Here is a 22,545-nt window from a genome sequence, read left to right as displayed (position 1 = left end):
TAACACCTTTCCCTAAGTCATTTCATTGATTGCTTAATATTCAATCTGCCAGTGAAACTTCTGTGAGTCTTCCCTGAAATTCAGGGAAGTGTTAAGGGGTTGTCATTTAAAAATGTTAGACGCATTAGTAAAGGGAAACTAAAGAATCACATTTTTATTAATTCTTTATAATTTTTCAAAAAGTTAATCCCCAGTAACAAAGTATAGTTTATAATTTGCCTCTTTTTCTTTACTGTCCCTTTTCTACTCCTATATTTTGTATTTCCATTATTATTTTTTATGTTGTCCAACTTTTACTGAACCTGTAAATTTTAAAGAAGAATAATTATTTTTTTTCAGAGTGTTGGGAAGAAATTACCTCCAGCCACAGCAACTCAGGAGCCAACAAAAATAGAAGTGGACAGCAGAACAAAAAGTAGGTTTCATAGGTTCTTTTTTGCACTTTGTGCTATTAAAAGCAAGCTGAATGCTTTTCTTTGGTTTTGGTTAAAAGAGTGTCATGTATGTAAAAAGGCCAGGATGCAGGTAGATAAACTCTGAGTAGGTAGTACCTAGACAAAATGTTTTGTTTCACAGATTCCTCTGAATTGTTTTTGCTCTTGTGACCCTACCTCAAGTTTTCTGCCACCAAAAATCAAGTTAAATTATGTGGTCAACTTTCAGCCTTGAGGATACTTTGGAATTAATCAGAGTTGAATAAGATCAGATTTCAGGTTGTAACTTGTATATAGGTCATAGAAAAATTTCTCTCATTGTGAATGCCCTTGCCTTTTTCCTCTTTTTTAAAAAAATATTTTAATTATTTTTATTTCTTTATGTAGCAGAAATAAAACTATGCATGGTATAGTTTGTATAGGAAATCAAAGAGAAGGCTCCAGGGAGACCTTCCAGCAACTTTCCACTACCTCAGGGGGACCTACAAGAGAGCTGAAGAATGAATTTTTACAAGGGAATGTATGACAGGACAAGAAGAAGTGGCTTTGAACTGAGAGAGGGCAGGTTTAGATCAGATGTTAGAAATTTCTTACTGTGAGCATAGTGAGGCACTGACACAGGTTCCCAGAGAATCTGTGGTTGCCCCATCCCTGGCAGTGCTCAAGGCCAGGCTGGATGGGGCTCTGAGCAGCCTGGGATAGTGAAAGGTGTCCCTGCCCATGGCAGGTGGCATTGGGACTAGGTGATCCTAAAGTTTCTTTCCAATCCACACTATTCTCTGATTCTCTGACCTTCAGTTCTTTTTTGCATCATTTCAGTGATTAGCGATGACAAAGTAATGATTAAATCTTTCAGGTATGTCTCTATGCTGTTCTGAGGAGGCATATGTAACTAGCTTACCAAATAACATAAATATATATTCCCCATCTTTTGATTTTCTTTATGTAGAGTTACAAGTAAATATTACAGATTCTAGTGGAAAAGAGTAAGAGGGAAGATAATATAGTCATACCTTAGAAAAGAAGCTGAATATAACAGAGCTGATTTTCTTTAAATATTGCACAGTCCATCTTTCCTGATATGTTTATCCTTTTAGATAGTTAGCAGATAACATTTTGTCTTAGAACTGAAACAGATACAGACATATGTAGGAAAGCAGAGCAGGATGGATCAGCAGAAAAAGGAAAGTGAGGAAAGTGTGTGGTTACAAACTGGTTTGCACAGGTTTTCAGCTCAAAGTTGCAAAAGCAGCTTAAAAGAGCTTTTTATGAGTTATTGTCCATTAGCCCCACCACAATCATTTATTTGCTACATCCTCTTATCTTGTGCCCCCATGCCAGCAGGCTCTAATGGGAAATACTGCAGGAATTTAATTGTCCTGAGGAAGTGAAAACTTGAAATACTGAGAAATGTGTGAACTGTTAATGCAGAAGAAGCCTCCTGAAGGTGTTTTGATATTACCTTTGCCAACCTGCAGGCTGAGCAGTTCCAGCTGACCCGAGTGCAGGTGCCATCAGAAAGGGTGCTCCAGGGGCTTTCCCACCTGCAGCATTAACCCTTGTAGCAGCCAGGCTGCTCCTTTCCACATCAGCTCATACTTCTGACAGCTGAAGCTGCTCACTAAATCCCATCCCAGGGTATGGGAGGTTCAAACTTTCACATTTATAAACTTAGTATGGAAACCTTCTGACCAATGGTTAGAAAACTGTATCTTCTACTGTGATGCATCTCTGAATGACAGAGACACTTTTCCATCAACACTTTTGGGCTCTGGATAGTCCTTATTTCACCTCTTTGTTATTTCCTGTGGACACTTTTTGGCCAGAAAAGTCTTTCTTCTGTTGCTGTCTTCATTCAACATCCATTTTGTCAGAGTTGGTGAGAAAGGTGGGCTACTAATTTGCACAGTATCTTGTTGAATTTTAACTAAACTGCATTATTTATTATTTTATCTTTCCTGGAATCTCTGGGGCCTCAGTAGAATTCTTTGCATCTCTGTTCATGCTTGGAAAAGAGAAGCACATCTATAGGAAGGTCTGATGTAATATAATTATATATAATTTTCTTAGCCTCAAATGACATCATTGAAGACACATTTCATTCAGCTGAAGTTGTCCTTCACTTAATTTGAAAAACCTCTCAGTGCAAATGAAACATGCTTCAGTCTGGTTTGGTGTTTAATATAGGCAGAGAAATAATTTATTCATAATAAAGTTAATGCCTGATAGTCAGAAATAAGGAGTATGATCAGACTTTGGCTGTATATACAGATTATAGGACTGTAATCTGTCTAGTATTTGACATTTCTCAAAAATTCAATTTTTACTTTTTACCACAAACAAGCTTGATAAAGGATTCAGTCCAAGGAAGTTTGCAGTCTCAGAAAAATGCTGTATGTTCCAATTGATGTGTTCAGCACAAAAGTATCATTCCACCTTGGACCTCAAGTACTTTGCCTGTGATGAAAATGTCCCAGTCTTTCATGGGGTCTTTAACTGCTGAACAAAACAGACACTGTGCCATTCTCTAAGGAAGTAGCAAGAAACAGAAGATCCATAGACTAAGTTATGGTTTAGTTACTTACATGACTAAGTTATGGTTTAGTTACTTACTAAACAGAGGTTATATTGGGAGAGGAATAATCCAGTTTTTAATTTTCCTGATTGCTTTCCATGACTGATGATGTTATTCTTTGATAATAAGGAATAACAATGCAGTTGCATTGAGAAAGGGCCAGCTGAGAGGGGAAGCAGTACCAGCAGCATCTTCACTCTCTGCCCCTGGGGCTTCATCAAGGAGTGATGGTTGCTGACTTTTCTAACACTTTGATTCCAGTCTGCTTTTTTCTGTAACTTTTCTGATGTGATGGGACAGTGATCAGCAGTGAGGCACTTAATGTGTCATCTGTTCTTGGAACATACAAGATGGGCTAATCTCTGCAATGGGATGTGTTGGTTGAAGCAAAAGACAGAGGTGTGTGTTCTCTAAGGTGCATCTCCCAACAATATGCTATGTAAATCTGCCCAAAAACAGATTGAAGATTTGTGGGATAAACAGATGACTCTTCAGGGCCAAAGACAACTTTTTGCCCAAAGAAAGAGCACAGTGAAGGCACAAATCTTTACAGGGTTTGAGTGATCCCTTGGGAAAATACCACTAGTCTTTTATGAATGAGGGAATGCATCTTTGAAGAGAAAAGGGGAGAGCTGTTTGGTTTAGATGTGTGGGTTCCCACATTTAGAGGAGTATTCTGCTCTTGAAGTTTCATCTCTGTCATGTAGATAGGATGGCATATTAATGTGTGAGTGTTTACAATCCTATTTCTGGGTGAGATACATGGTTTTCTATGAAATAGCTTACTTTTAGTATGAGTGGCTTGTGGTGAATAGGATATGTTGCAGAAAATATATGTAAGTTTTGAAGTAGCTCTGTTGGATTCTAAAATTCAGCAAAACAAAAACATCCACAACGTCTGAGAGTTATTGTAGATTACCAAGACTGCACTAATGGAGTATAAATAAGCAGACAACAAAATAGCAAAGGCAGTAAGTCATAGAGTGACTTACTTAACCACAGCATTTAATTTGATTTTATTCCACTCACTATTTAAATTTGTGTTAAGCTATTTCATAGGAGTACCAAGATCATAGCAAACAATTAATCTCTTTGCATGGTGGATATGTATTAATAGAACCACAGTTACTTCTGTTTCTATTTTTTAATAAGGTGGTGTTTTGACAGTTTACATCTTACTAAGTTTTGTGAAAATATTTATTAGTGCTATCTATTTATGAGTCTTGAGTGTAGCAATTAATAGTAAAACCAAATTCTGCAGAGTATAGTGTTTGGATTCCTTTTGTCTGGTTTGTGGTTTTAGTAATAATTATGTAATTTTTCTCTAGATTTTGTATATTTTACTGCATTTCAGAAACATTTTATCATTGATAGTCAAAGAGAGGAAGTTTAAGCTCAAGGAATACTACCTTACTGTTGCTTGCTTTCTTGTTTTATAGTGCTATTGTCCATATTGATTGCTGTATGTTTTAGACTTCACTGATGGGGAAATGTTTAAGCCTCAAAAACTAACAGTACAAAGAAGCAACAATAGAAGTAAAAGGAAGAGATTGTGTCATCCTGCCCTAAGAGGAAAAGAAAATTCCAGAGTCACTGTCCCCTTTTAAATTTAAGCTTGAATTAATGTTTGTGGACTGCCTTCTTGAAGGTCTTAGCTCATCCTAAGAGTGTGGCAGGAGAACAAACAGAAGAGTCACACTTTTGAAGTGAAGCAGGGTTCACTGATACAGTAAACGGAGTTTGCTCAGATCTGGTTGGAACAGTATAATATTTAACCAGTCTCTCAAAATACAAATTTACCTGCCATACTGCTGCAGGGCCCCAAGTCCCAGAGCGGGTCTGTAGCTTGACATCAGCTCTTTACCCTGCAGTTGTAAATACATATTAATCCTGTCAGTGAAATACTGTCCTTGCAATGGCCTGGGTAATGAAGCAGCTGTGTTCTGTAGGAAGGCTGCCCCTTGCTGTTGTTCTCTCTCTTGGGGCAATGATTTTTGAGGGGTTGAGACTTTTATCAAAAAGGCCACGTTGTCAACTTGGGGACAGACAGTGTTGCACAAAGATACATGATAACAACCCCCATAAAATATCTCATTCTCTCGGTATCTATCTCTATCTCTATATCATATCTATTCACTCAGTTACTTGAGCAGTGCCCATTGCCCATGGGCAGGAGGAGCTGAGAGTTTGCAGTGAGAGACTGTGGTCTGACAGAGTAAAGTACTGCTGAATTGATAAAACAGGACTTAAAAGCTCATGAGTATCATCTTTTCTACTCCCTTAATATTTCCAGGATATCTGCTGCTGAGGGTTTATTAACAGTTATATTTTTATCAGGTCAGGAGGAGAAAAAGAGGCTTCTAGAAGAACTGTGATGTATTAACCCAGCTTTGGATATCAAATGTAAAAATTAAATTTATCATCTACAGTTGAGAGATCCTGAGTATTGGTATCTTAGTTTGAAGTTTTAATTTGCCTTAAGTTTATTTGCCAGGCATGTAATAGGGTATATTGTCTTGACTTTTAGTATTTTTCTGATTTTTTTTTTTTCCTCATTTGGAAAATCCCAAATTCAGCAAATTCCAGGGTGGTCTATACAATGCTTTGTCTGAAATTGGTTTTTTCTTTTATCTTTTCTTCCTTCCTATCTAAACATGACTGTTGACATTAAGTGCTTCTACATTGTCTTGTGGTATTGTGCCCTGCTGAGTAAGGACAATTTTAGTCCTGATGTGACATAGCCTCTCTGCTTTTATTAATTTGATTTTAAAGGTTCATATAATAATATGAAGTTCTGTTGGCTTTGTTTTGAGTTCTCTTGGCTTTATTTTTGCTTGCTTAAATCATGTTGGTTTACCTATCCCTTAGGAGAAGTTTGAAAGCTGACTTTGTCCAGTTGCTTACACTGTTCCCAACCCATCTGTGATGTTGAGACCTCTGTTGCATGATCCAGTGGGTTCAGTGATTCAGTGTAGGTCTGTCTGAATTGTACTCAAGAAGTCCAGACTTCCACTGTACATAAACTGTATTCATTTTCTGTGGCTGTTCCTTCACCCTGTGCTCCTGTGCCAGCATTTGCCATCCAAAGCATTTTTTCATCTGAAATATGTGGGATTCATACATGCCTTGAGCAGAAGCTGCACCACAGGCATTCTGTTAAGAGTGATGCTGAGGTGGCTGAAGTTTTTTAGCTGTACTTTTTGCTTGGCTTTCCACTTAATCTTCAGCTGATGCTGTTATTGAATGGAGGATCAATGTATGTGTCTGAGAATGGATGTTCTGGAATCATCCTTCTTGGGCTCAGGTGTTGTTTACCTCTGAGAATCCAGTCATTCTGTATCCCAGAAAAGAAATGCTAAGCCTGTTCCCAGTAACTAGAGACTTGCCTGAGTGTGCAGCATTCAGCTTCTTTAGTGCAGTATTACATCTGCATCAACTCTGGACTAATTCACTGAATCTATTATTTAGCACAGCTGCTTTTCAGAGAGTGGGTATACTCAGACTAGGAAAAAACCCCACGATGATAATTTAAGGTAGCATGCCACTGAAGTGTAAAATGTGTTGAATCTCATATTTATCTACACGCTGCTTTGCATCCACCTAAGTTAGTGTGTGTCAGCTTTCTACCAGCTTCTACATAAAATGTTGTTATACTGTCTCAAAGACAAGACAGGGAGCAGGCAGAGCATCCTAGACAAGTCCACAAGGAGACATCCTAACCCTTTCTCAGAATGCACTAAAGCAGCAGACACCCCATTCATCCTCTGAATCTGAGATGTGACCTGGCGGTTCTCACATGCCCAGTGGTTTGGAAAAGTTACTAAATGTTTATTTCACAGTGTTCTCTGCTTTCAGAACAGAGAAAAGGATTTTTTTCCCTAGCTCGTTTCTCTTCCCTGAAAACTTTTGTTCATTGTCTTAATCAGAGTTTTGTTTCTTCAGAGGCACCAGAGGAGGTGTGGTGAGTTGACCCCACCCAGCAGCTATGCTCCCCCCAGCCACTTGCTCCCCATAAGGGAGAAAGCAGAGCAAGGAAAGTGAGAAAATCAATGAATAAAGACAGTTTGATAAATAAATGAAAGAGAAATTAAAAGAGGCAACACAAAGGCAATCACCATTCAGTAGATCAATTCATTCACCACCTACATTGGATCAATGTCCAGCCAGTCTCCAAGGAATGGAAACACCCCCAAAGCCCACCCATTTTTAGTGATGAGCAGGAGGCCATATGGCATAGAATATCCCTTTACTCGACTTGGGTCAGCTGCTGTGTCCTCTCCAGCTTCTTGCTCACCCTGGCCTACTTGGGGGATAGAAAAAGGGAAAAAAAAGAAAGCTGTTTAGGTGTGCTGGGCAACAGCAAAACACCAGTGTATTATCAGTGCAGTTTTAGTCAAATCAAAAATACAGCACCATGTGGGCTGCTGTGAAGAAAATTAACTCTATCTCAGCCAGACCTAATACAAGGCATGGCCAGAAAACCAATTGTAATGATCATGTGTAAATTCAAACATTTGTGTTCAGAATAAGAAATCTGTGAAGCCTAAGAAATTCTTGTTTGCTTGAACCAATGACACATAAAATCCATGCTGTTTCTGAGTAGCAGTGTGTGAACTGAAGAAAAAAAAGCTTTCATTTTACTAGTTACTAGTACTTTTTAATTTCTCAGGCTGATAGTGCTTACAGAGAGCAGATTTTCAGATGCACATTTCTGGGCTGCTTCTTCACAGTTGATGTTCCTCTCACTAAACTTTAGAAGTTTGGAGGGAGCTTATGTTTCAGAGCCCTAAATTTGGGTTATAATCCTGATTTTGGTATCTGGATTTTTCAGGGGGTGGTCCCACTAGACATCTGTCACTGCTGTCCAGGGAGTTCAAATCATGGTTCAGCCAAACAAATGTAGGTGTCTGCTCCTGGAGTCAGGAATGGCTCTCAAGGCTTTGCTCATTTTAGTGACTTGATCTTTATTGACTTTAGTGCACTGACCAGGTTGGTTTCTAACATCTGATACCTGAATCTAAATTTAGACACAAGGTCAAAGCTTGGGGGCTGAAGTCAATAGCTTGCATCTGGAGCTGTTTGGGATACCCCCAGGGTATTTTGTTTTGAATTGCCTCCAGCTGTCAGACCAGAGGGACCTGGCAATTCCATAGGTTGAGCCATACTATGCATGTGTCTTACATGCCCACAAGTGTCTGAAAAGGCACTTAGTGTCTGGCAGCTGAACCCTCTGGATGAGACTCAGATACTCCCAAGTGTGATAATGCAGGTTCTCTTTATAGTAAGTATAAAAGAATAAGTCCTGTTATTTCAAATTGATTTGTGGCCTGCCAGTACTTCTCTGCATTGAATATGGAAGTTGACTAGACACAGAGGTCATCAAAACTGAGACATTTAAAGTGAGGTGAACATTTCTACAAAATCACATGCCATTCTACAAACAGTAGAGTAGTTTACTTAGTCCTTTTAGACCTTTTAGTCTTAGAGTATCACATATTTTTATTCATAGTTTAACAGCTGTAAAACATATTCTCTTTATTTGTAAGGCACATTGACATACTCATCTGTTGCACAGCAACATGTAAGTAACTGCTTTTCATGACAACTGCTTTTTATGATTTCTGAGTAGGAGTGCTGGCTTCTGTATTTTCCAGATGGAAGTTGAGATGATGCCTATAGACAGTAAAGGAGAAAGGATCAAGGAAACTTAGAGTAATTCTTAAAACTCTTACACTGAGTGTACAGGTGGTTTAGTTATTAATGCATTAACCTTTATTAATGTATTATTTATTGTTGTACCATCTTTATAGATTCATAAATACCTGCTTTCTTGCACACAAGGGGATAGAAAAGCTATGTCGACCTACTGTGTGCCTTATGCTTCCAGTTTATGCAGTCTGGTGGGAGGTTATACCAGTGGAACTATGATAAAGGGAAAGAATTTGTGGCAAGTTGCTGTCTGGAGCAATTTCATTTGAGATATTGGTTCTAGGGGCTACAGAGCTGGCTCCCTGGATGACGTGTGTAGGAATGCTTATCAGTGTGCAGTTTTTTAAATATTTCATGTTGTTTATGAAGGTCTGAGATACGAAGAGAAAGATGACAAGGAAATAAGGCATCACAAAGAGACACTAATGGAATATTTTATGAAGATTATTCACCCTTGAATAAACAATTGTTATAAAGTGATAATTTATCACAATGAATGTTCTTCCTTTCAGACAAGGAGTATTGCAAAGTGATATTTCCATATGAAGCACAGAACGATGATGAACTCACAATCCGGGAAGGTGATGTTGTAACACTTATCAGTAAGGTAAAAGCAATATTATTTTCCTATAAGCAGTGATACAGTTCTTTAAACTGATATAATTTAATTGCCATAAAATTAGTATTTGTACCTATAGTGTTGTTGCTAAAGCAATGCTAGTTTGACAATGAAACATTCTGCCAACTTCAGAGCCCTATATCTCCCTTCCTCTTGTAGCACCTTACCCTGATACTGAATGCTAAGCAAAGAACAGCCAATGTGTACTCAAATTTGCTGCCAGATCAACATAAATTGTAAATTGATCCCTGTAACAAACACAGCGGCTTACAGAATAAACTGGAAGATCCAGGAAAGCAACAGCTTTGAATATCTCCCTTTGGTGAATGAGTTATTTTTCTTGTAGGAATTGGGAATTAGATTTTTGTGTTAGATTGAGTTAATGAGCCTAAATTAACTTACTGAGCTAAACATTTAAAATTTAGCCACTCTTAATATTCTGTTAAAGCAGAGAAAGATAACAGAAAAGAAATAGTTTTACATCTGTGGTTTTTTTCTAAAATTATGTAACATTTTTCAAGATTAGAAATTAAAAAGCAGTGCCAGGATTTATACCAAATCTTCAAAAGCCAGAGAGTGAGATAATGAGTAAACAGTTTATTTTCCTTTAGAAGAGCTGTGCACCATGTTACAAACAACAGATTACAGTTTGTGTGCACTTCATTTCCTGCTCCTGTTTAAAGATTTTACAGTTTGTTTAAAAGTTTTTGATTGCTGGCCATAAATATTTGTGGGGGGAAAAAAATCTATAAACTAGAAAAAGATGTGGATTTTCCATGAGGAAGATGAATCATAACAATGTACACAATACTGCTACTTTTGTTTGTGCTTATATGAAAGTAAAATAATTAATTCTCTAATTGATGTGTCATAAGAAATTGTTACTTAACTGAACAATTTGGCACTGGGGGAAAAAAAACCCAAAATCTTGGGAAGTCCATCTGGGGCTGTGTTTGCCACATACGAAGCCATTTTAAATCTTAGAGGACATCTTCTTTGTGTTGAACAATATGCATATAACCAAAGAAAAGTAATCAGGCATTTGGTAGGAAGAGAAACTGCAAATAGAAAAATAAATTGTGTACATTAAATATCCTTTAATGACTTGCCTTCACTGAATTTTGTTTAACTTGTTTGTAGAGCTGTGTAGCTTTACCTGTTTTAGAATGTTCTCATGTGAGTATTTAACAGTGTTTCTGATCATGAAAATGGCTTTTAAGCTGTTGCTCCTGTCCACTTTATGCCATATTGACCAGAATGATTTAATTCCCCAAGACGGCTGTCTCTGGGTGGAGCCATGTTCATCAGCAAGCATAGATGAAAAGACAATTGCATTACTGAAGTTTCTGTGTGAGATTTCATTAGCTTTCTTTTCTGCATTTTCTTCTTCCCTCTGCCTCTGCCCTCACAGTGGAAGGATATTTGTGTTTTATAATAACTAAGCTGATGATTTGACCACATTGATCAGTTTTCCAAACCATGCAGAGAGAATGGTTTGGAACAGTAAATACTCTATTCTCTAGCCCTGTCTTTCTACTCTCTAGTGCTATCAAGCCATTGCAGACATTTTATTTAATTTTCTTCTTTTTTTCTGTGTCATGTCATGTCTGTAAGCACTTACATAAACCCATGTCTGTAGAGAGTGGGGGATCTCAATGCTCAGAATCCTGGGGTTTCTCTAGGGATGCCTTTTTATGCACTGTCAGAACTGATCTGAGCCACTGAAGAAATGGTGTTTAACAAGCAGTCATTTTGCAGAACCTTTTGTGCTTTGCAGACCTTGTTGCAAGTCAAACTTGTGGGGTTTCTTCATCTGTTTTTAACACAGTTAAAAAAATAAAATTCAGGCTATGCGGAGTCAGGGTTTTTGCTGTAGAGTTTGGAAAACAGTGAGATCTCCTTTATGCTCTACCACATAATACAGTAACTTTATTTTAATCCAGATCTTCTGAGGCAGATGTCTGTTGTCATTTTTTCTTTTAGTCAGCAATAACAAAGTCAGCCTCACTTTTCTGCCCACCAATGGCTTCTGCTAGAGAGTTACCTGGAGTTCAAATCACCACACTGACATGACCAGTTAGTGAGCCATGCTGACTAAGAGGCATCAAAGAGAAACATGTGGAATCCTTCAGAAATTATTATCATGGCTTTGCTTTGCTACCAGATTACAGATTTTCTTCTAATTTATTTGTAATTAATTGTTTTGCAAGATTTGCTTTCTATGCTGGAAAGCATTAGGCAACATTTATTCTTCCCAGTTATCTAGACTCAAAGAGAGAAGACTGGTACTTCTAAGGAAACAGATGGGTGTCACTGTACTTCCTACAACCACAGATGCATTATCATAAAATAATGTGTTCTGTTAAAATCACCAAAACCAAAAAGTGATGTAGATTCCCAGCCTAAAATGTCTGTCACTAGCCTAGTCTGTTTTTCCACAACTAGATCCATAGGAGCATTGAAGACTCATAATTTTAACTCATGCTGAAATTGCTTTTATTTGAAAACAACAGCATTGGTGAGAATGTGTGGGAGTGGCTGAAGTAATGAGTGATGGAAGAATGGGAGAGAAATCTCATTATAAGAATGAATGTAAAATCTCATTATAAGAATGTAAAATGCACTACAATAATCTTAAAAGCACAAAGATGAGATAACACTTGATAGGTGCTAAGACAAAAGGGGATGAGCTAAATGAGATCAAATGAGCTAAATGGGAAGTTTCTACAAGAGCCTGGGTACAGGTGCACACACATGTGACAACAGGCATGTGAGGAAGCTGTTAGTCTAATATTCCTCTTAAAATGCGAAGACCTAATTTTGTGGAAAGGTGTAGAATCAGTAAATGCAGAATTCTATATCACCATTTTAACAGAATACACAGATGAAAGGGATAAGAATATAGTAGATTTCTCTCTTTTATTCAGTTGAATTAGTTATAAAAGTCCCTTTGTCAAGATCATAAAATATCTCTCTAATATAAAGAGCAGACTCTGTTTCAAGTTCTCACTGTTTTGATGGATGTTGAGATCTTGAATCACAAGCTGGTCAGAACTTCCCAATAGGTCTCTGTGATAAGAGAACTTGAATATCTGAGGGTTTTTTTTAAGTAGCTAAAGAATACTTTGAACAGATTTGCAGAATCACAAGTGAATTCTCAGATGGACAACGTGCTGGAAAGGTTTATTTAAGTGCTGAAGAAAGTCAGTAGAGGCTGACCACTTGCAGGTCAGAATGGTGTGTATTTGGGGAGATATAGGGTAAAGGATGGCATTATGCAAAACTGATAACCAAAAATAATTGCCAATTATTTGGAAAATATACACTATGAGATAGAGTCCAAACACATCTTAGTTAAAATATATCTAAAAGACTGAAGAAAAGCAGAAAATTCACATACATCTATTCCAAAAATTTCTGGAAAAGGTTTTTCTTTCCTTTGTTTCCTCAGTGAAGCAAATACCCTTGTAAATACCTAGAAAAGGTTTTATTTATTAATAAGTGGAAATAAAAGTGGGAAATGGTAGTTCTTTAATTATTTCATGTGAATAATGTAAAAACCCTGAAAATATTGGTCAGAATTGTAACAGAAGGTAAAAACTTAATCTTCAAGGCAATAAACTAATAGATCTGGTACCTTTGCTGTGCAAAAATGGAGTATAAGAAAAATACAGTTTTGAAAGAAAGAGAATAAAAATCAAAATACATTAATTTTATTTGTATAGTTAAGGAGATGATTGTGCATTTTGATTATTAGATATGTTCATAAGGTTAGAATTATGAATGGTAAGAGGTCATGAGATTGACACTGTAGATTATTTTTGTATTGTCAAACATATGTGTTCCTTAGGTATTTTTTTTTAGTGTCTTCAAAATGCTCCTGACAGCATTTGGGTATGAGCAAGAGCACCAGTAATCACTGCACTCTGCAGCTGAAGGAGAGTGGCAAACAGGTCTTTTATCATGCTCAAATATTTATTTTGAAGATTGTATTTGTAATAAATACAGTTTTTTTCTAAGCAGCAGAAGATTCATGTGACATTTTAAACTGTCATCATGAAAATTTTACAGGACTTTTTATTCCAGCCCTCTTAGACATAGCTATTGTAAGCCACTTTTCTACAAATTTATTAATAGCTTTGATAAATTATGACAAAAGGCATAGGATTCTGAAGACTTCACTGGCACACAGAAAATTATCTGTGTGAGGAATCAATAGAAATAGCTACATAATTTCAAAGCAAATACATCAAGCACACACTGGCAGCTGTGCACTATTCAAAAGCAGTTTTATTGCAAGGATGGAAAGAAGACTTCATTGCAGTGTATTAATCCACCTGAGTTCTAGACAGTAAAGATCACTTCATTTCCAGGAGTGAAAATGGTCTGGATAATTAAAATAATCTGCTTCAAAAATAATTGCAAGTTTGAAAAGCTGGCAGCAATAGAAAGATATCCTCATCTGAACCCTTAATATCAGTGGACAACAGTGATACCAGTGGCAATTTGGCTAATTCTGAATATATAAGGTGATTTTGCTAATGCTATTCAAATAGTACTGGTAAAGTTACTGCATTGGTATAATGAAAGACACAACAGGATAATTACTAGTGAAAAATTTACATGAATATTTATCTGGTCTAGATGTTCAATGAGATATTTAATGGCAATGCAATTTGTAAAGCTTAATTCTGTGCTGGGGGTCAAAGAGCCACAAGCCTGGTTTTAAAAATGAACATAATGGCAACCACTTTTTACAAAGCTTGTATTTGCTTTTGGTGTTATTGTTAATAATTTATTGTGAGATTTGCAAGTTTTGTGATTCAAAATGATGTACGTTTAGCAACTTCCTGCCCTGAAGCATATGCAGTCGAGTGATAAGACAGACAAGTAGGCACAGGTGAGTAGAGAGTATAAGGAAACAATTCAATGAGATTCAGTCTTGGTAGTCTCTTTCATCATGTCCTTTTCTCACTGTTGCAGTGGTGCTCTGTGTGTTTGTCCCTGTAAGAGCCTTATGCAGAGCCTTTAATACTGCCCAATCCTTAGGGTAGCCACAAGTGCAGTTAATTTAACCCTGACTGAATTTATAGGCTGTTACTGGAGCATGGCCCTTTTGCCAAAACAATTCTACTGCGTTTCTGTCTTACAACATCTTTAAATGCTCATCCTGGTGCAGGAGGTAATTGTCCAGAGCATTTTCTTTAGCTGAGCAATTGGCAAGGCAAACTCATCTGGGCAGGGTTGTGAAGGAAAACAGCTGCTCTGATGGATGCAGGAGGCTCCTAAAGGGATGAAATTAGTAAGTGCTATGTGAAAGGATCTTGCCAGTGAGTTGAGGCCATGAGCAGGGGAAGGAGCAGGACACAGACAGTGTGATAGAGAAGGACACTTGCTGATACTCAATTGAACATTTTGCTGGGGTGGGGAGTCACTAGGGTTGCCAGAAATTGTTTCTGTGGTGCTTGATTCATTGCTGAATTTTTCTGTACACCTTTAATTACAAGGAGCACACACATATTTTACAAATCTTGGCTGTAGAAATATGTGAAGGAATTAAAAACTCTTTTTCTTTAAATATGAGCTAATAGGTAGGTATCACTGATTCTTCCATATGAAGATGAAATTTTCACTATTTTTGCTTCTATGGGTAAAAACAAACCAATAGGGTGATAATATCTGAGGTCACTAAAAATACACCTATTTGGCAAGAAGATAGATTTTTTCCAAGCAGAATTATTGTAGGTTAAGACTGCCTCTTTCAAAATAAAGTTTAGGATTGTCTTTTTCTTCCTATGAAAGAAAGGAAAAAATTAGTCACATTTCATGGTAGTCAGGTAAGTTTGTTTTTCCTTGATTTACAACTAAAATCAAGCTTTTAGCTCATTTTTAGAAAATAGTTTTCTAATAAAACCATGCAAAAAATATAGTTATGTAGTTAAAGTATGATATGGTTTAATGAAATAAAAATACGGCTCTCTGTCAGAGTAACACAATGGACTTCTGTTGACACTGAATATTTGGTCATGCAGATCCCCTTTTTGGGATTTTAATACAAGATATTTTGCACATTTGTAATTTCTGCAGCAATCTTGCATACAGAAACTGAAAGGAAAATAGTAAGTAAGTAGTTAATAATGCCCAGCTTTAAGAAAGCTTTATGATAGCTTTAAGAAAGCTTTTATGATGTTTTATGTTTACAGACAAGCATGTAAGCAATAAAGGCACTTCTTGCCTCTGGAAATAAATAGGTATTTCCCTCAGAAAGAACAATACCATAAAGGTTCTGAGATACCCATGAATTATTCATCATTGGCCAGGCCTAATAGCCATGTCTAATCTGCTTTTTGTGTTCCTTGTCCCCTACCCTTCACTACTTCCCTTGGCACCAGTTTTTCCCCCAGGACATTCTGCCTCCTCCTCTGATTGGGAAACCTGCTTGTATCACACTGCTGATTCCAGACAAGAAATTATTTTGCACATTGTGCGTGCTGAGGGTGCAGTTTTATGTGATGGATGGCAGGTGGCTGCTAAAAGGGATGGTTCTCCTGCCCTTTCACCTTCCATCTGGCAAGCATAGGACACACAGGGGTGTGTGAGCAGGGACAGGTGATGGAGGAGTGGGACTGTCCCAGCAGCTTGCTGAGAGCTTGGTGTAGCAGTAGGGTCACTTTTCCCTGATCTGAAACTTTTCTCTGTAGGTTTTGACTAATAGGAACCAAAAGGTTTGGATCCTTTCTGGAGTTCAAACCATGAGGGATGGCAGCTGGGGTAGGTCCGGCAAAAGGAGCCCTGTTTGACATACCTCCAATGTGTGCAGCTATTGCCTGGGGTAAAGCTCGTGTCACTGCACAGAAGCATCAATGCTTCCTCATTTGAGTGATATAAAGCAGTTATATAGAACTTGTGGGCACACTGATGATCAAGTCAATAAATGTTCATTTTGTGAAATTATGTTATATACTCAATAAATTATGGAAAATAGACTCTGAGTGCAGTCTATTGCTTGAACCTTGTCCTTGGCCAATAATTTTAAATGTTTATAAATAATTTTGTAACACTTAGTCGTATCTTGCAGCATTTCTTGGCTGCTGTGATTAGCAGTGGGGCTTTAAGGTCTCTGTAGAGACAAAGCCTAACAATGTTTATTTGGGAACCAGGTGCAGCTTACTTTTCATTGGTATCTTTAGAAATATTACTGAAACACAAATGTTTGAGCTAAGCACTTAAATAAGCTTTTAAGCCTGTGATTAGTCCAGGGAGAGTGGAACAGCCAGCACTTAAATGCTGATCTCATTAATGTATTTATAATATTATTTTTTTAAAGTTCACACTGAAGTTGTCTTTTCCTAGTTTTGTTACCACCAATTGTGATGCTACAACAGTGGCTTCAAAAGAAGGGGATTCTTTTGTTCATTGGAAGTCCCAAATTTGAATTATGACAAACACAAGTTCATGCCAAGCTTTGTAGGTGAAGTGGCAGGATCCCTCATGCATGCAGTGCTTCAAGATTTGCATAACTTGAAAGGCGTTTTGTTTGTAAGTATGTTTAACACAGCCAAGCTAAACTAAAAAGGTGACATATTTTGAGATAAAAAAGGAAAGCATCTTTTTTTCTACTTAGAAAAGATATTGCTGAACTGCTGAGGTGTCTGGAAAACTGTGATCATTGCTCACAGTGTGGGCTTTACATTCACTGCTTAGCTTCATCCTTTCTTTTATTCGGAATGTTGGGTTCACCTGCTGGTTTGATGGTATTATCTGAAGTCCATCCTTTTCAGGGCAGATAAAGCTATTTCAAGGGGAAGTAAAAATAAAAATGCACATATAGTGGCAAGTAACTAGTAATTGTAATTAGGACCCTGGTCCTAAGATGTCTTCAATCTAAGTAGTAATAGTGTTAAAGAATCTTTCAAATGTTTTGTTCTAGGTTTTTACAATCTTTCTAAATACAGAAAATGTAATTACATAAATATTTTATCTTGGCTCATGAGAGGCATAAATTATGTGTGTTACTGGCACCACCTTTCATGTTTGTGTTGGCTAATTTAGTTTTAATTTGAGTATTGGAGTGTTAGAGTTTTATGATGTGGAACATATTTATTTTTCCACGACAATTCTGCTGACTGAACACTGCAAATGAAGTGAATCCTCAGAAGAGATGTTTTTGTTCAATAAGCAACTTAAGTCTTCCTGTTTGTACAAATATTTCATCAAAGCTTTTTAGCCTCATTACTGATTAAACTATTTAGTCACAGAATATAAAGTCAAAATATTAGACCTAGCCTGAAACAGATTTAACAGAAAAAATACAACTGCTCTGTTAATTTCGCTACTCTAATGTCCTGGGTATTGCAGGTCATTCATTATTTTCAGCAAATTTCTTTTTGCAGTGTTCAATAACCTGAGCCAATTTTTGACCAGACTTTGTCTTCTTTAGAGGTGTTTTCTTCTTGTGCCTTCTAGTAAAAACCACAGCCTGGAAAGAGCAGTGTAACCACAGCTGAAATAATGTCTAATTTCTGACTATCTCTCCTGTTTCCCTTCCATAGAGGTTTGACATGAGGATTTCTTAGTAGAGCCTTGGAGCTTGCAGATAAATAAAAATTTATCTTTGAGAGATAAATTAACTTTGAGAGATGCAGCTGGCATTACCACATGTAAGGTTCTGTGTGGTTTGGACATAAGAAGTGACAGGAGCTGGGAAAGATCCATGCAGGATTTGGGGCTTTTGGGATAGGTTGAAGATTTGAGCAGGATAAACCTCTGGGTTAGGGGCCAAACAGAGGTTAGAGGCCAGACTTGGAGGTTTCCTTTAATGCTTTTCATTTAGTATTTCATAATCTACATATATTTGCAAGAAGTATATAAAATGAAAATGGGCTCTCTCCAGGATTGCTTCAGAAGGCAAATTTATTGTCTGTTGGACTCTTTTATCTAAATTATCTCATACTAGGTAGTTGTTGAGAGATTCATTCTGTCTCATTGACAGATCTTAAAATCATGTTTCTGCCAAGGAGTGCTTGATTACTAACATGATGCTCTAAATCATGACCATTTTCATTACAGAATTTAACAAATTTTGCACTTTTTTGTACTGTATGGTCTCGATCCCAGTAGCTGACCTTATAGTAAGTAACATACCTTGATCATTTGGAGAAGTACTAGGTAGTACAATGTGAGTGTAATGTAAGCCTCTGGAGAGATGCTTTCCTTCATTCATAGATAGTTTATCAAGTTTAATGAGAATTGATGAAGATTCTAAAATCAATTGGATTTTGAGAATTACCTGTTTTGGTTTCAGCACCATGACACTGAATGTAGCAAAAATTTCTACAGAAACATATTTTAATATTATTAAAATGCTTTTTCACCCTGATTTAACATGACTTTGTTGTTTCCCTCAAAAGCCAAGTTGCATTAATAAAGATCTGATGTATTTTTAATGATGGTTTGAAAATCACAGAGCCTGTCCAGTGGCCTTCTCTGGTGTTTGTGGGACCTCTTGGCACCAGTGCTGCAGTCAAGCCTGGAGGCCCCACAGGTGCCCTGTGAGGGTGGGCTGAATGGCAGAGGGCTTGTCCTCCAGATCTGTCTTTCTGTGAGGCCTTTAATCCTCAAATTCAGAAGCCTTTATATTTGCATGTATCTCTGTGTATTACGGTTGATGTCTTGAAAAGCTCAGTAGACACATTTGGTTTGCATTAAAGGTGGTTTGTTTTTCTTTAAATGATGATGTTGGCTAGCTGTTGTCAAAAGAATTCTGGAGAGATGCTTATAATGGGGTTAGGAGTAATTTAATGGGGGGCTGCCAGCAGAGCTGACACATGAAAGCTCCCAGTGCAAGCATAAGAGGGATTCATGGCTTTCTGAATAATGCTGTTTTTCCAGCTCAGCATTCTTCTTTATTAGAACCAACTTTAGAAGGGCAGAAGGAAAACAGGGATTTAATGAATGCAAATGCCAGCTGCTGGGATTTTTTATTAGTATTAGTATGGTTGTTATTATTTTGTAAAGGAACTATGTCTTCTAGTGGAGATTTCCATAAAAATAATATTTTCTTAAACCCTGCACCATTATGGTGTATTTCAGTACAGATACTACAATGTAAGCTTCACATATACTTTTATGGGGGCCTGCTTGTTCTTAGTGTTGCTTTCTATCTTAGCTGTGATGATGAAATCTCTGTGATGGAATGGTTCTGTTTCAAAAACTTTTAATCAAAGAGCTGAAAAATTGAGCAGTTGTGGGTTGATGTTTAAACTATAGCTTCATATTTTAGCAGTATTGGAAAGTACCATCATGTTCAGAGGACCAGACTACACAACAATCAGTTCCCTCAGAAAAACAGAAGTCCTATTTACAGATTAGAAGATTGGCTTTTCAGATGTATTTCTTCAAGAGTTTACACAGCTGCACTTCAAGTCATGGATGGGAGAGAAGATAATTACTTAGCTTATTACTCATTTTGTGACCTTGGGGAATAGAAAAAAACTCTCATTTACTTTTACTGACAAAAGCCTTCCTCTTCACTAGGGGCAGCTTGGAAGGGAAGTTAGGGAGTGGAGAGATGAACTTGGGCCAGGGCATTCCCTGAAATTGTCCCAAAGGTAGCAAGAGAGGAGGGGAGTGGGTGCTGCCTTGAAGGCCTGGCTGCTTTGGAGGAAAAGGCAGGAAACATCCTTGCCCCTGAAGTTAAGTGGAAAGCATGGCTGCAGCAGTGGATGCTGCTTCCTCTCAGGCTTCCTTGTGTTTTGGTAAAGCTGCAGAAATTACTCAGCTCTTGGTAGATTCCCAGTGTCAGATGGCTCTTAGTGCTGGAGAGAGCAATCCTGGTGCACTTGCAGATGGCTGCAGTGATGATAGAGGTACAAGTCCAATGGGCTTCTGAACATATTATAATGTATACATAGATCCAAGTAGCTACAGGGTTTTGTTTAAGTGATTCAGAACAGTCTCATAAGTGTAAGTGGCTTCAAGAAAAAAAAGAGTAAAAAGAAGAGTAGAATAATGCATAGTACTTGGAAAAAAACATACACTGGAGCATGTCTGACATTTAAATTATAGTAATCTTGCATGCCTTATTGATTCCTGGTAAAATAATGAAAAAAATCCAAATAGTAGAGTTTTATTATAAATATGTTCCCAACCAGAAGTGCTGCTTTGCATTTTCAGCAAAAAATGTTGGTTTCCTTCATGTGCCTTTTATCTGGCTCAGGCTAGAGTGCAAATTTCAGTGTGGGCTAGAAATAAACCCATCTCTAATAACCATGTCTGGTTTTTTAAGAGAGAGGACTTTATATGAAATAAAAATCCCTCTATCTTTGGGGTCTCTGAAACTCCAGCCTCCTTGGAGCAGAGGGAAGGGCTGTGAAGCTGTAAGCATTTCCAGCAGGGAGAGTTCAGTCATGTTTGGTAGTGGAGTAATCAGTCACCACCAAGCTTGTAGCTGGGACACAGCTTGGCATGAGAGACAGGTCAGCTGCCAGGCATGAACTTGAGTCTTAATTTCATTGTCTTCAGTGTGGTATCAGGTACTAAAAGGGACTGACAGCTCTGCTTTATCCAGCTCCATTGTCACCTCTTTTACCATCAGAGAAGACCAGCGATGGTGTTTGACCAAAGGGAAGTTTGTGTTCTTGGCTGGTGGCAGCCGGGCTCCTGCACTGGGGAGGTGCCATGGGCACTGTGGTGTCAGTGGACTCTGTCTGGGGGCAGCTGCTTCTGAGCATAGAGTGGAGTATTTGTCAGACTGCAGAGCATAAGGTACTTTATGCTGGGCTTTTTCTTCAATCTCCACCATCTCCTGCTTTTTTCCTGTTAGATTGAGAGCACCAAGGGAAGGAACAGCACAATGTTTGCTCTAATACAGAGCAGTAGTTCTGCTGCTAAGAAACCTTTTAGTGTAGGATACTGTGTGCATAAGAGACCAAGCAATGTCATTATTCTTTCACCCAGAAGAGGAGAAAGCATGACTGACTCTACTGTTTTATGATTTTTCTTCATCAGTATGAGAGTGGCTGCAGGATCACTGCAGTTGCTTAAAGGTGACTGAGCCTTGATTTTATGCTGTCAGCCCTACTTATATATCTCACTGTATTTCACTTCCATTCAGTAACAGTGTGATAAATTTGGTGCTCTGAATGGAAACTTTCTTTGCCAAATATCTCTGCATGGCTTTTGGCTGGTCTCTCTACTCATGTATCTCTCTCTTCCCCCTCTCCTCTGTCCCTACTCTTCTAGTCACCACAGGCATAAGTTTCAGAGTAGAACTGTGTTTTTACCTTTCTTGTTTTACCATTGATTTGGGTTTGTATTTTGTTTTCTTTTTTGATGTTCCCTTCTGGAAAAAAAAGTCTGTTTTCTCCAGATGATTCTCTCTTCCAGTTTTATTCACAGCTTGCATGTCTCACTGCTAATTCCACAAAGAATAGTTCTTCTTATTCTTCACATCAAGAAAAGGACTGATGGTTTTTAGTGCACTTGTGTATACTCTTATAATTCTTGGCAAAAGGTAGCTATATTCTGATTTTTCTAGTAGTTTCCATTTCTCCCAGATTTACCCTTTCCTCTGACTTATGTAAGTGTTCCAGCCCAGGCTGACATTTTGGTACCTTATATTTTGTGTAATATTTATTTCTTATAAAGCCTAAACATCTCAAAAATTCCTCAACACTTTTCTATGTTTTGTCCAATTTTTGACCAAATATTTAGCACAAAATGGATGTTGCTAGTAAAACCAGTGTATTCAGTTATTTATGCTTTATTTGGGAACTGCTGAGCTTGGAATTAGAATGGTTGCTGAATGGATGTGACAGCTGGAATCACACCCAGGCCCCATGGGCAGACAGGATGCATGGCAGGGAGGATTCCCTATCCTCGCTGTCCTGGCTGAAGGGACTGAAGGGACTGAAGGGACTGAAGGGACAGGGGCAATGGCAGCGAGCTCCTGCCCAGCACAGCAGGAGCTTCTGTGTCTGTCCCACCTGTCCAGATGCCCTGGTATAGTCCACCTACTGAGGCTGTCCCAAGTTACAGGTGATAGGCCTTGATCTGTGCCAGAGGAGTTTTAGATTAGATGCTAGGAACAGTTTTGTCACCAAAGATGTCAAGCACTGGAACAGGCTGCCCAGGGAAGTGGTTGAATCTCCATCCTGGAGGTATTCAGAAGACATGCAGATGTGGCACTCAGGGATATGATTTAGGAG

At 37.9% G+C, this 22,545-nt stretch overlaps 1 protein-coding gene across 14 annotated transcripts in view; it reads left to right on the top strand.

Annotated features, from left to right (window-relative positions):
- The window catches only part of SH3KBP1 (SH3 domain containing kinase binding protein 1), a 209,163-nt gene that overhangs the window by 148,581 nt on the left and 38,037 nt on the right, over positions 1 to 22,545 (top strand). For all 14 annotated transcript variants that reach the window (XR_014949879.1, XM_085559285.1, XM_085559354.1 and 11 more), the window contains 2 exons: positions 340 to 415; positions 9,231 to 9,325. Coding sequence is in view for 13 of the 14 variants with exons in the window: in XM_085559285.1 (XP_085415411.1) it covers positions 340 to 415; positions 9,231 to 9,325 (171 nt within the window). In the remaining variant the exon portion in view is untranslated. The remainder of the gene's footprint in view (positions 1 to 339; positions 416 to 9,230; positions 9,326 to 22,545) is intronic.

The sequence above is a fragment of the Lonchura striata genome, chromosome 1 (genome assembly GCF_050655825.1).
Source record: "Lonchura striata isolate lonStrDom1 chromosome 1, ASM5065582v1, whole genome shotgun sequence".
In the NCBI taxonomy this organism is placed as follows: domain Eukaryota; kingdom Metazoa; phylum Chordata; class Aves; order Passeriformes; family Estrildidae; genus Lonchura; species Lonchura striata.
The sequence above is the reverse complement of the archived record's forward strand: the minus strand, read 5'-3'. Positions and strand labels throughout refer to the sequence as shown.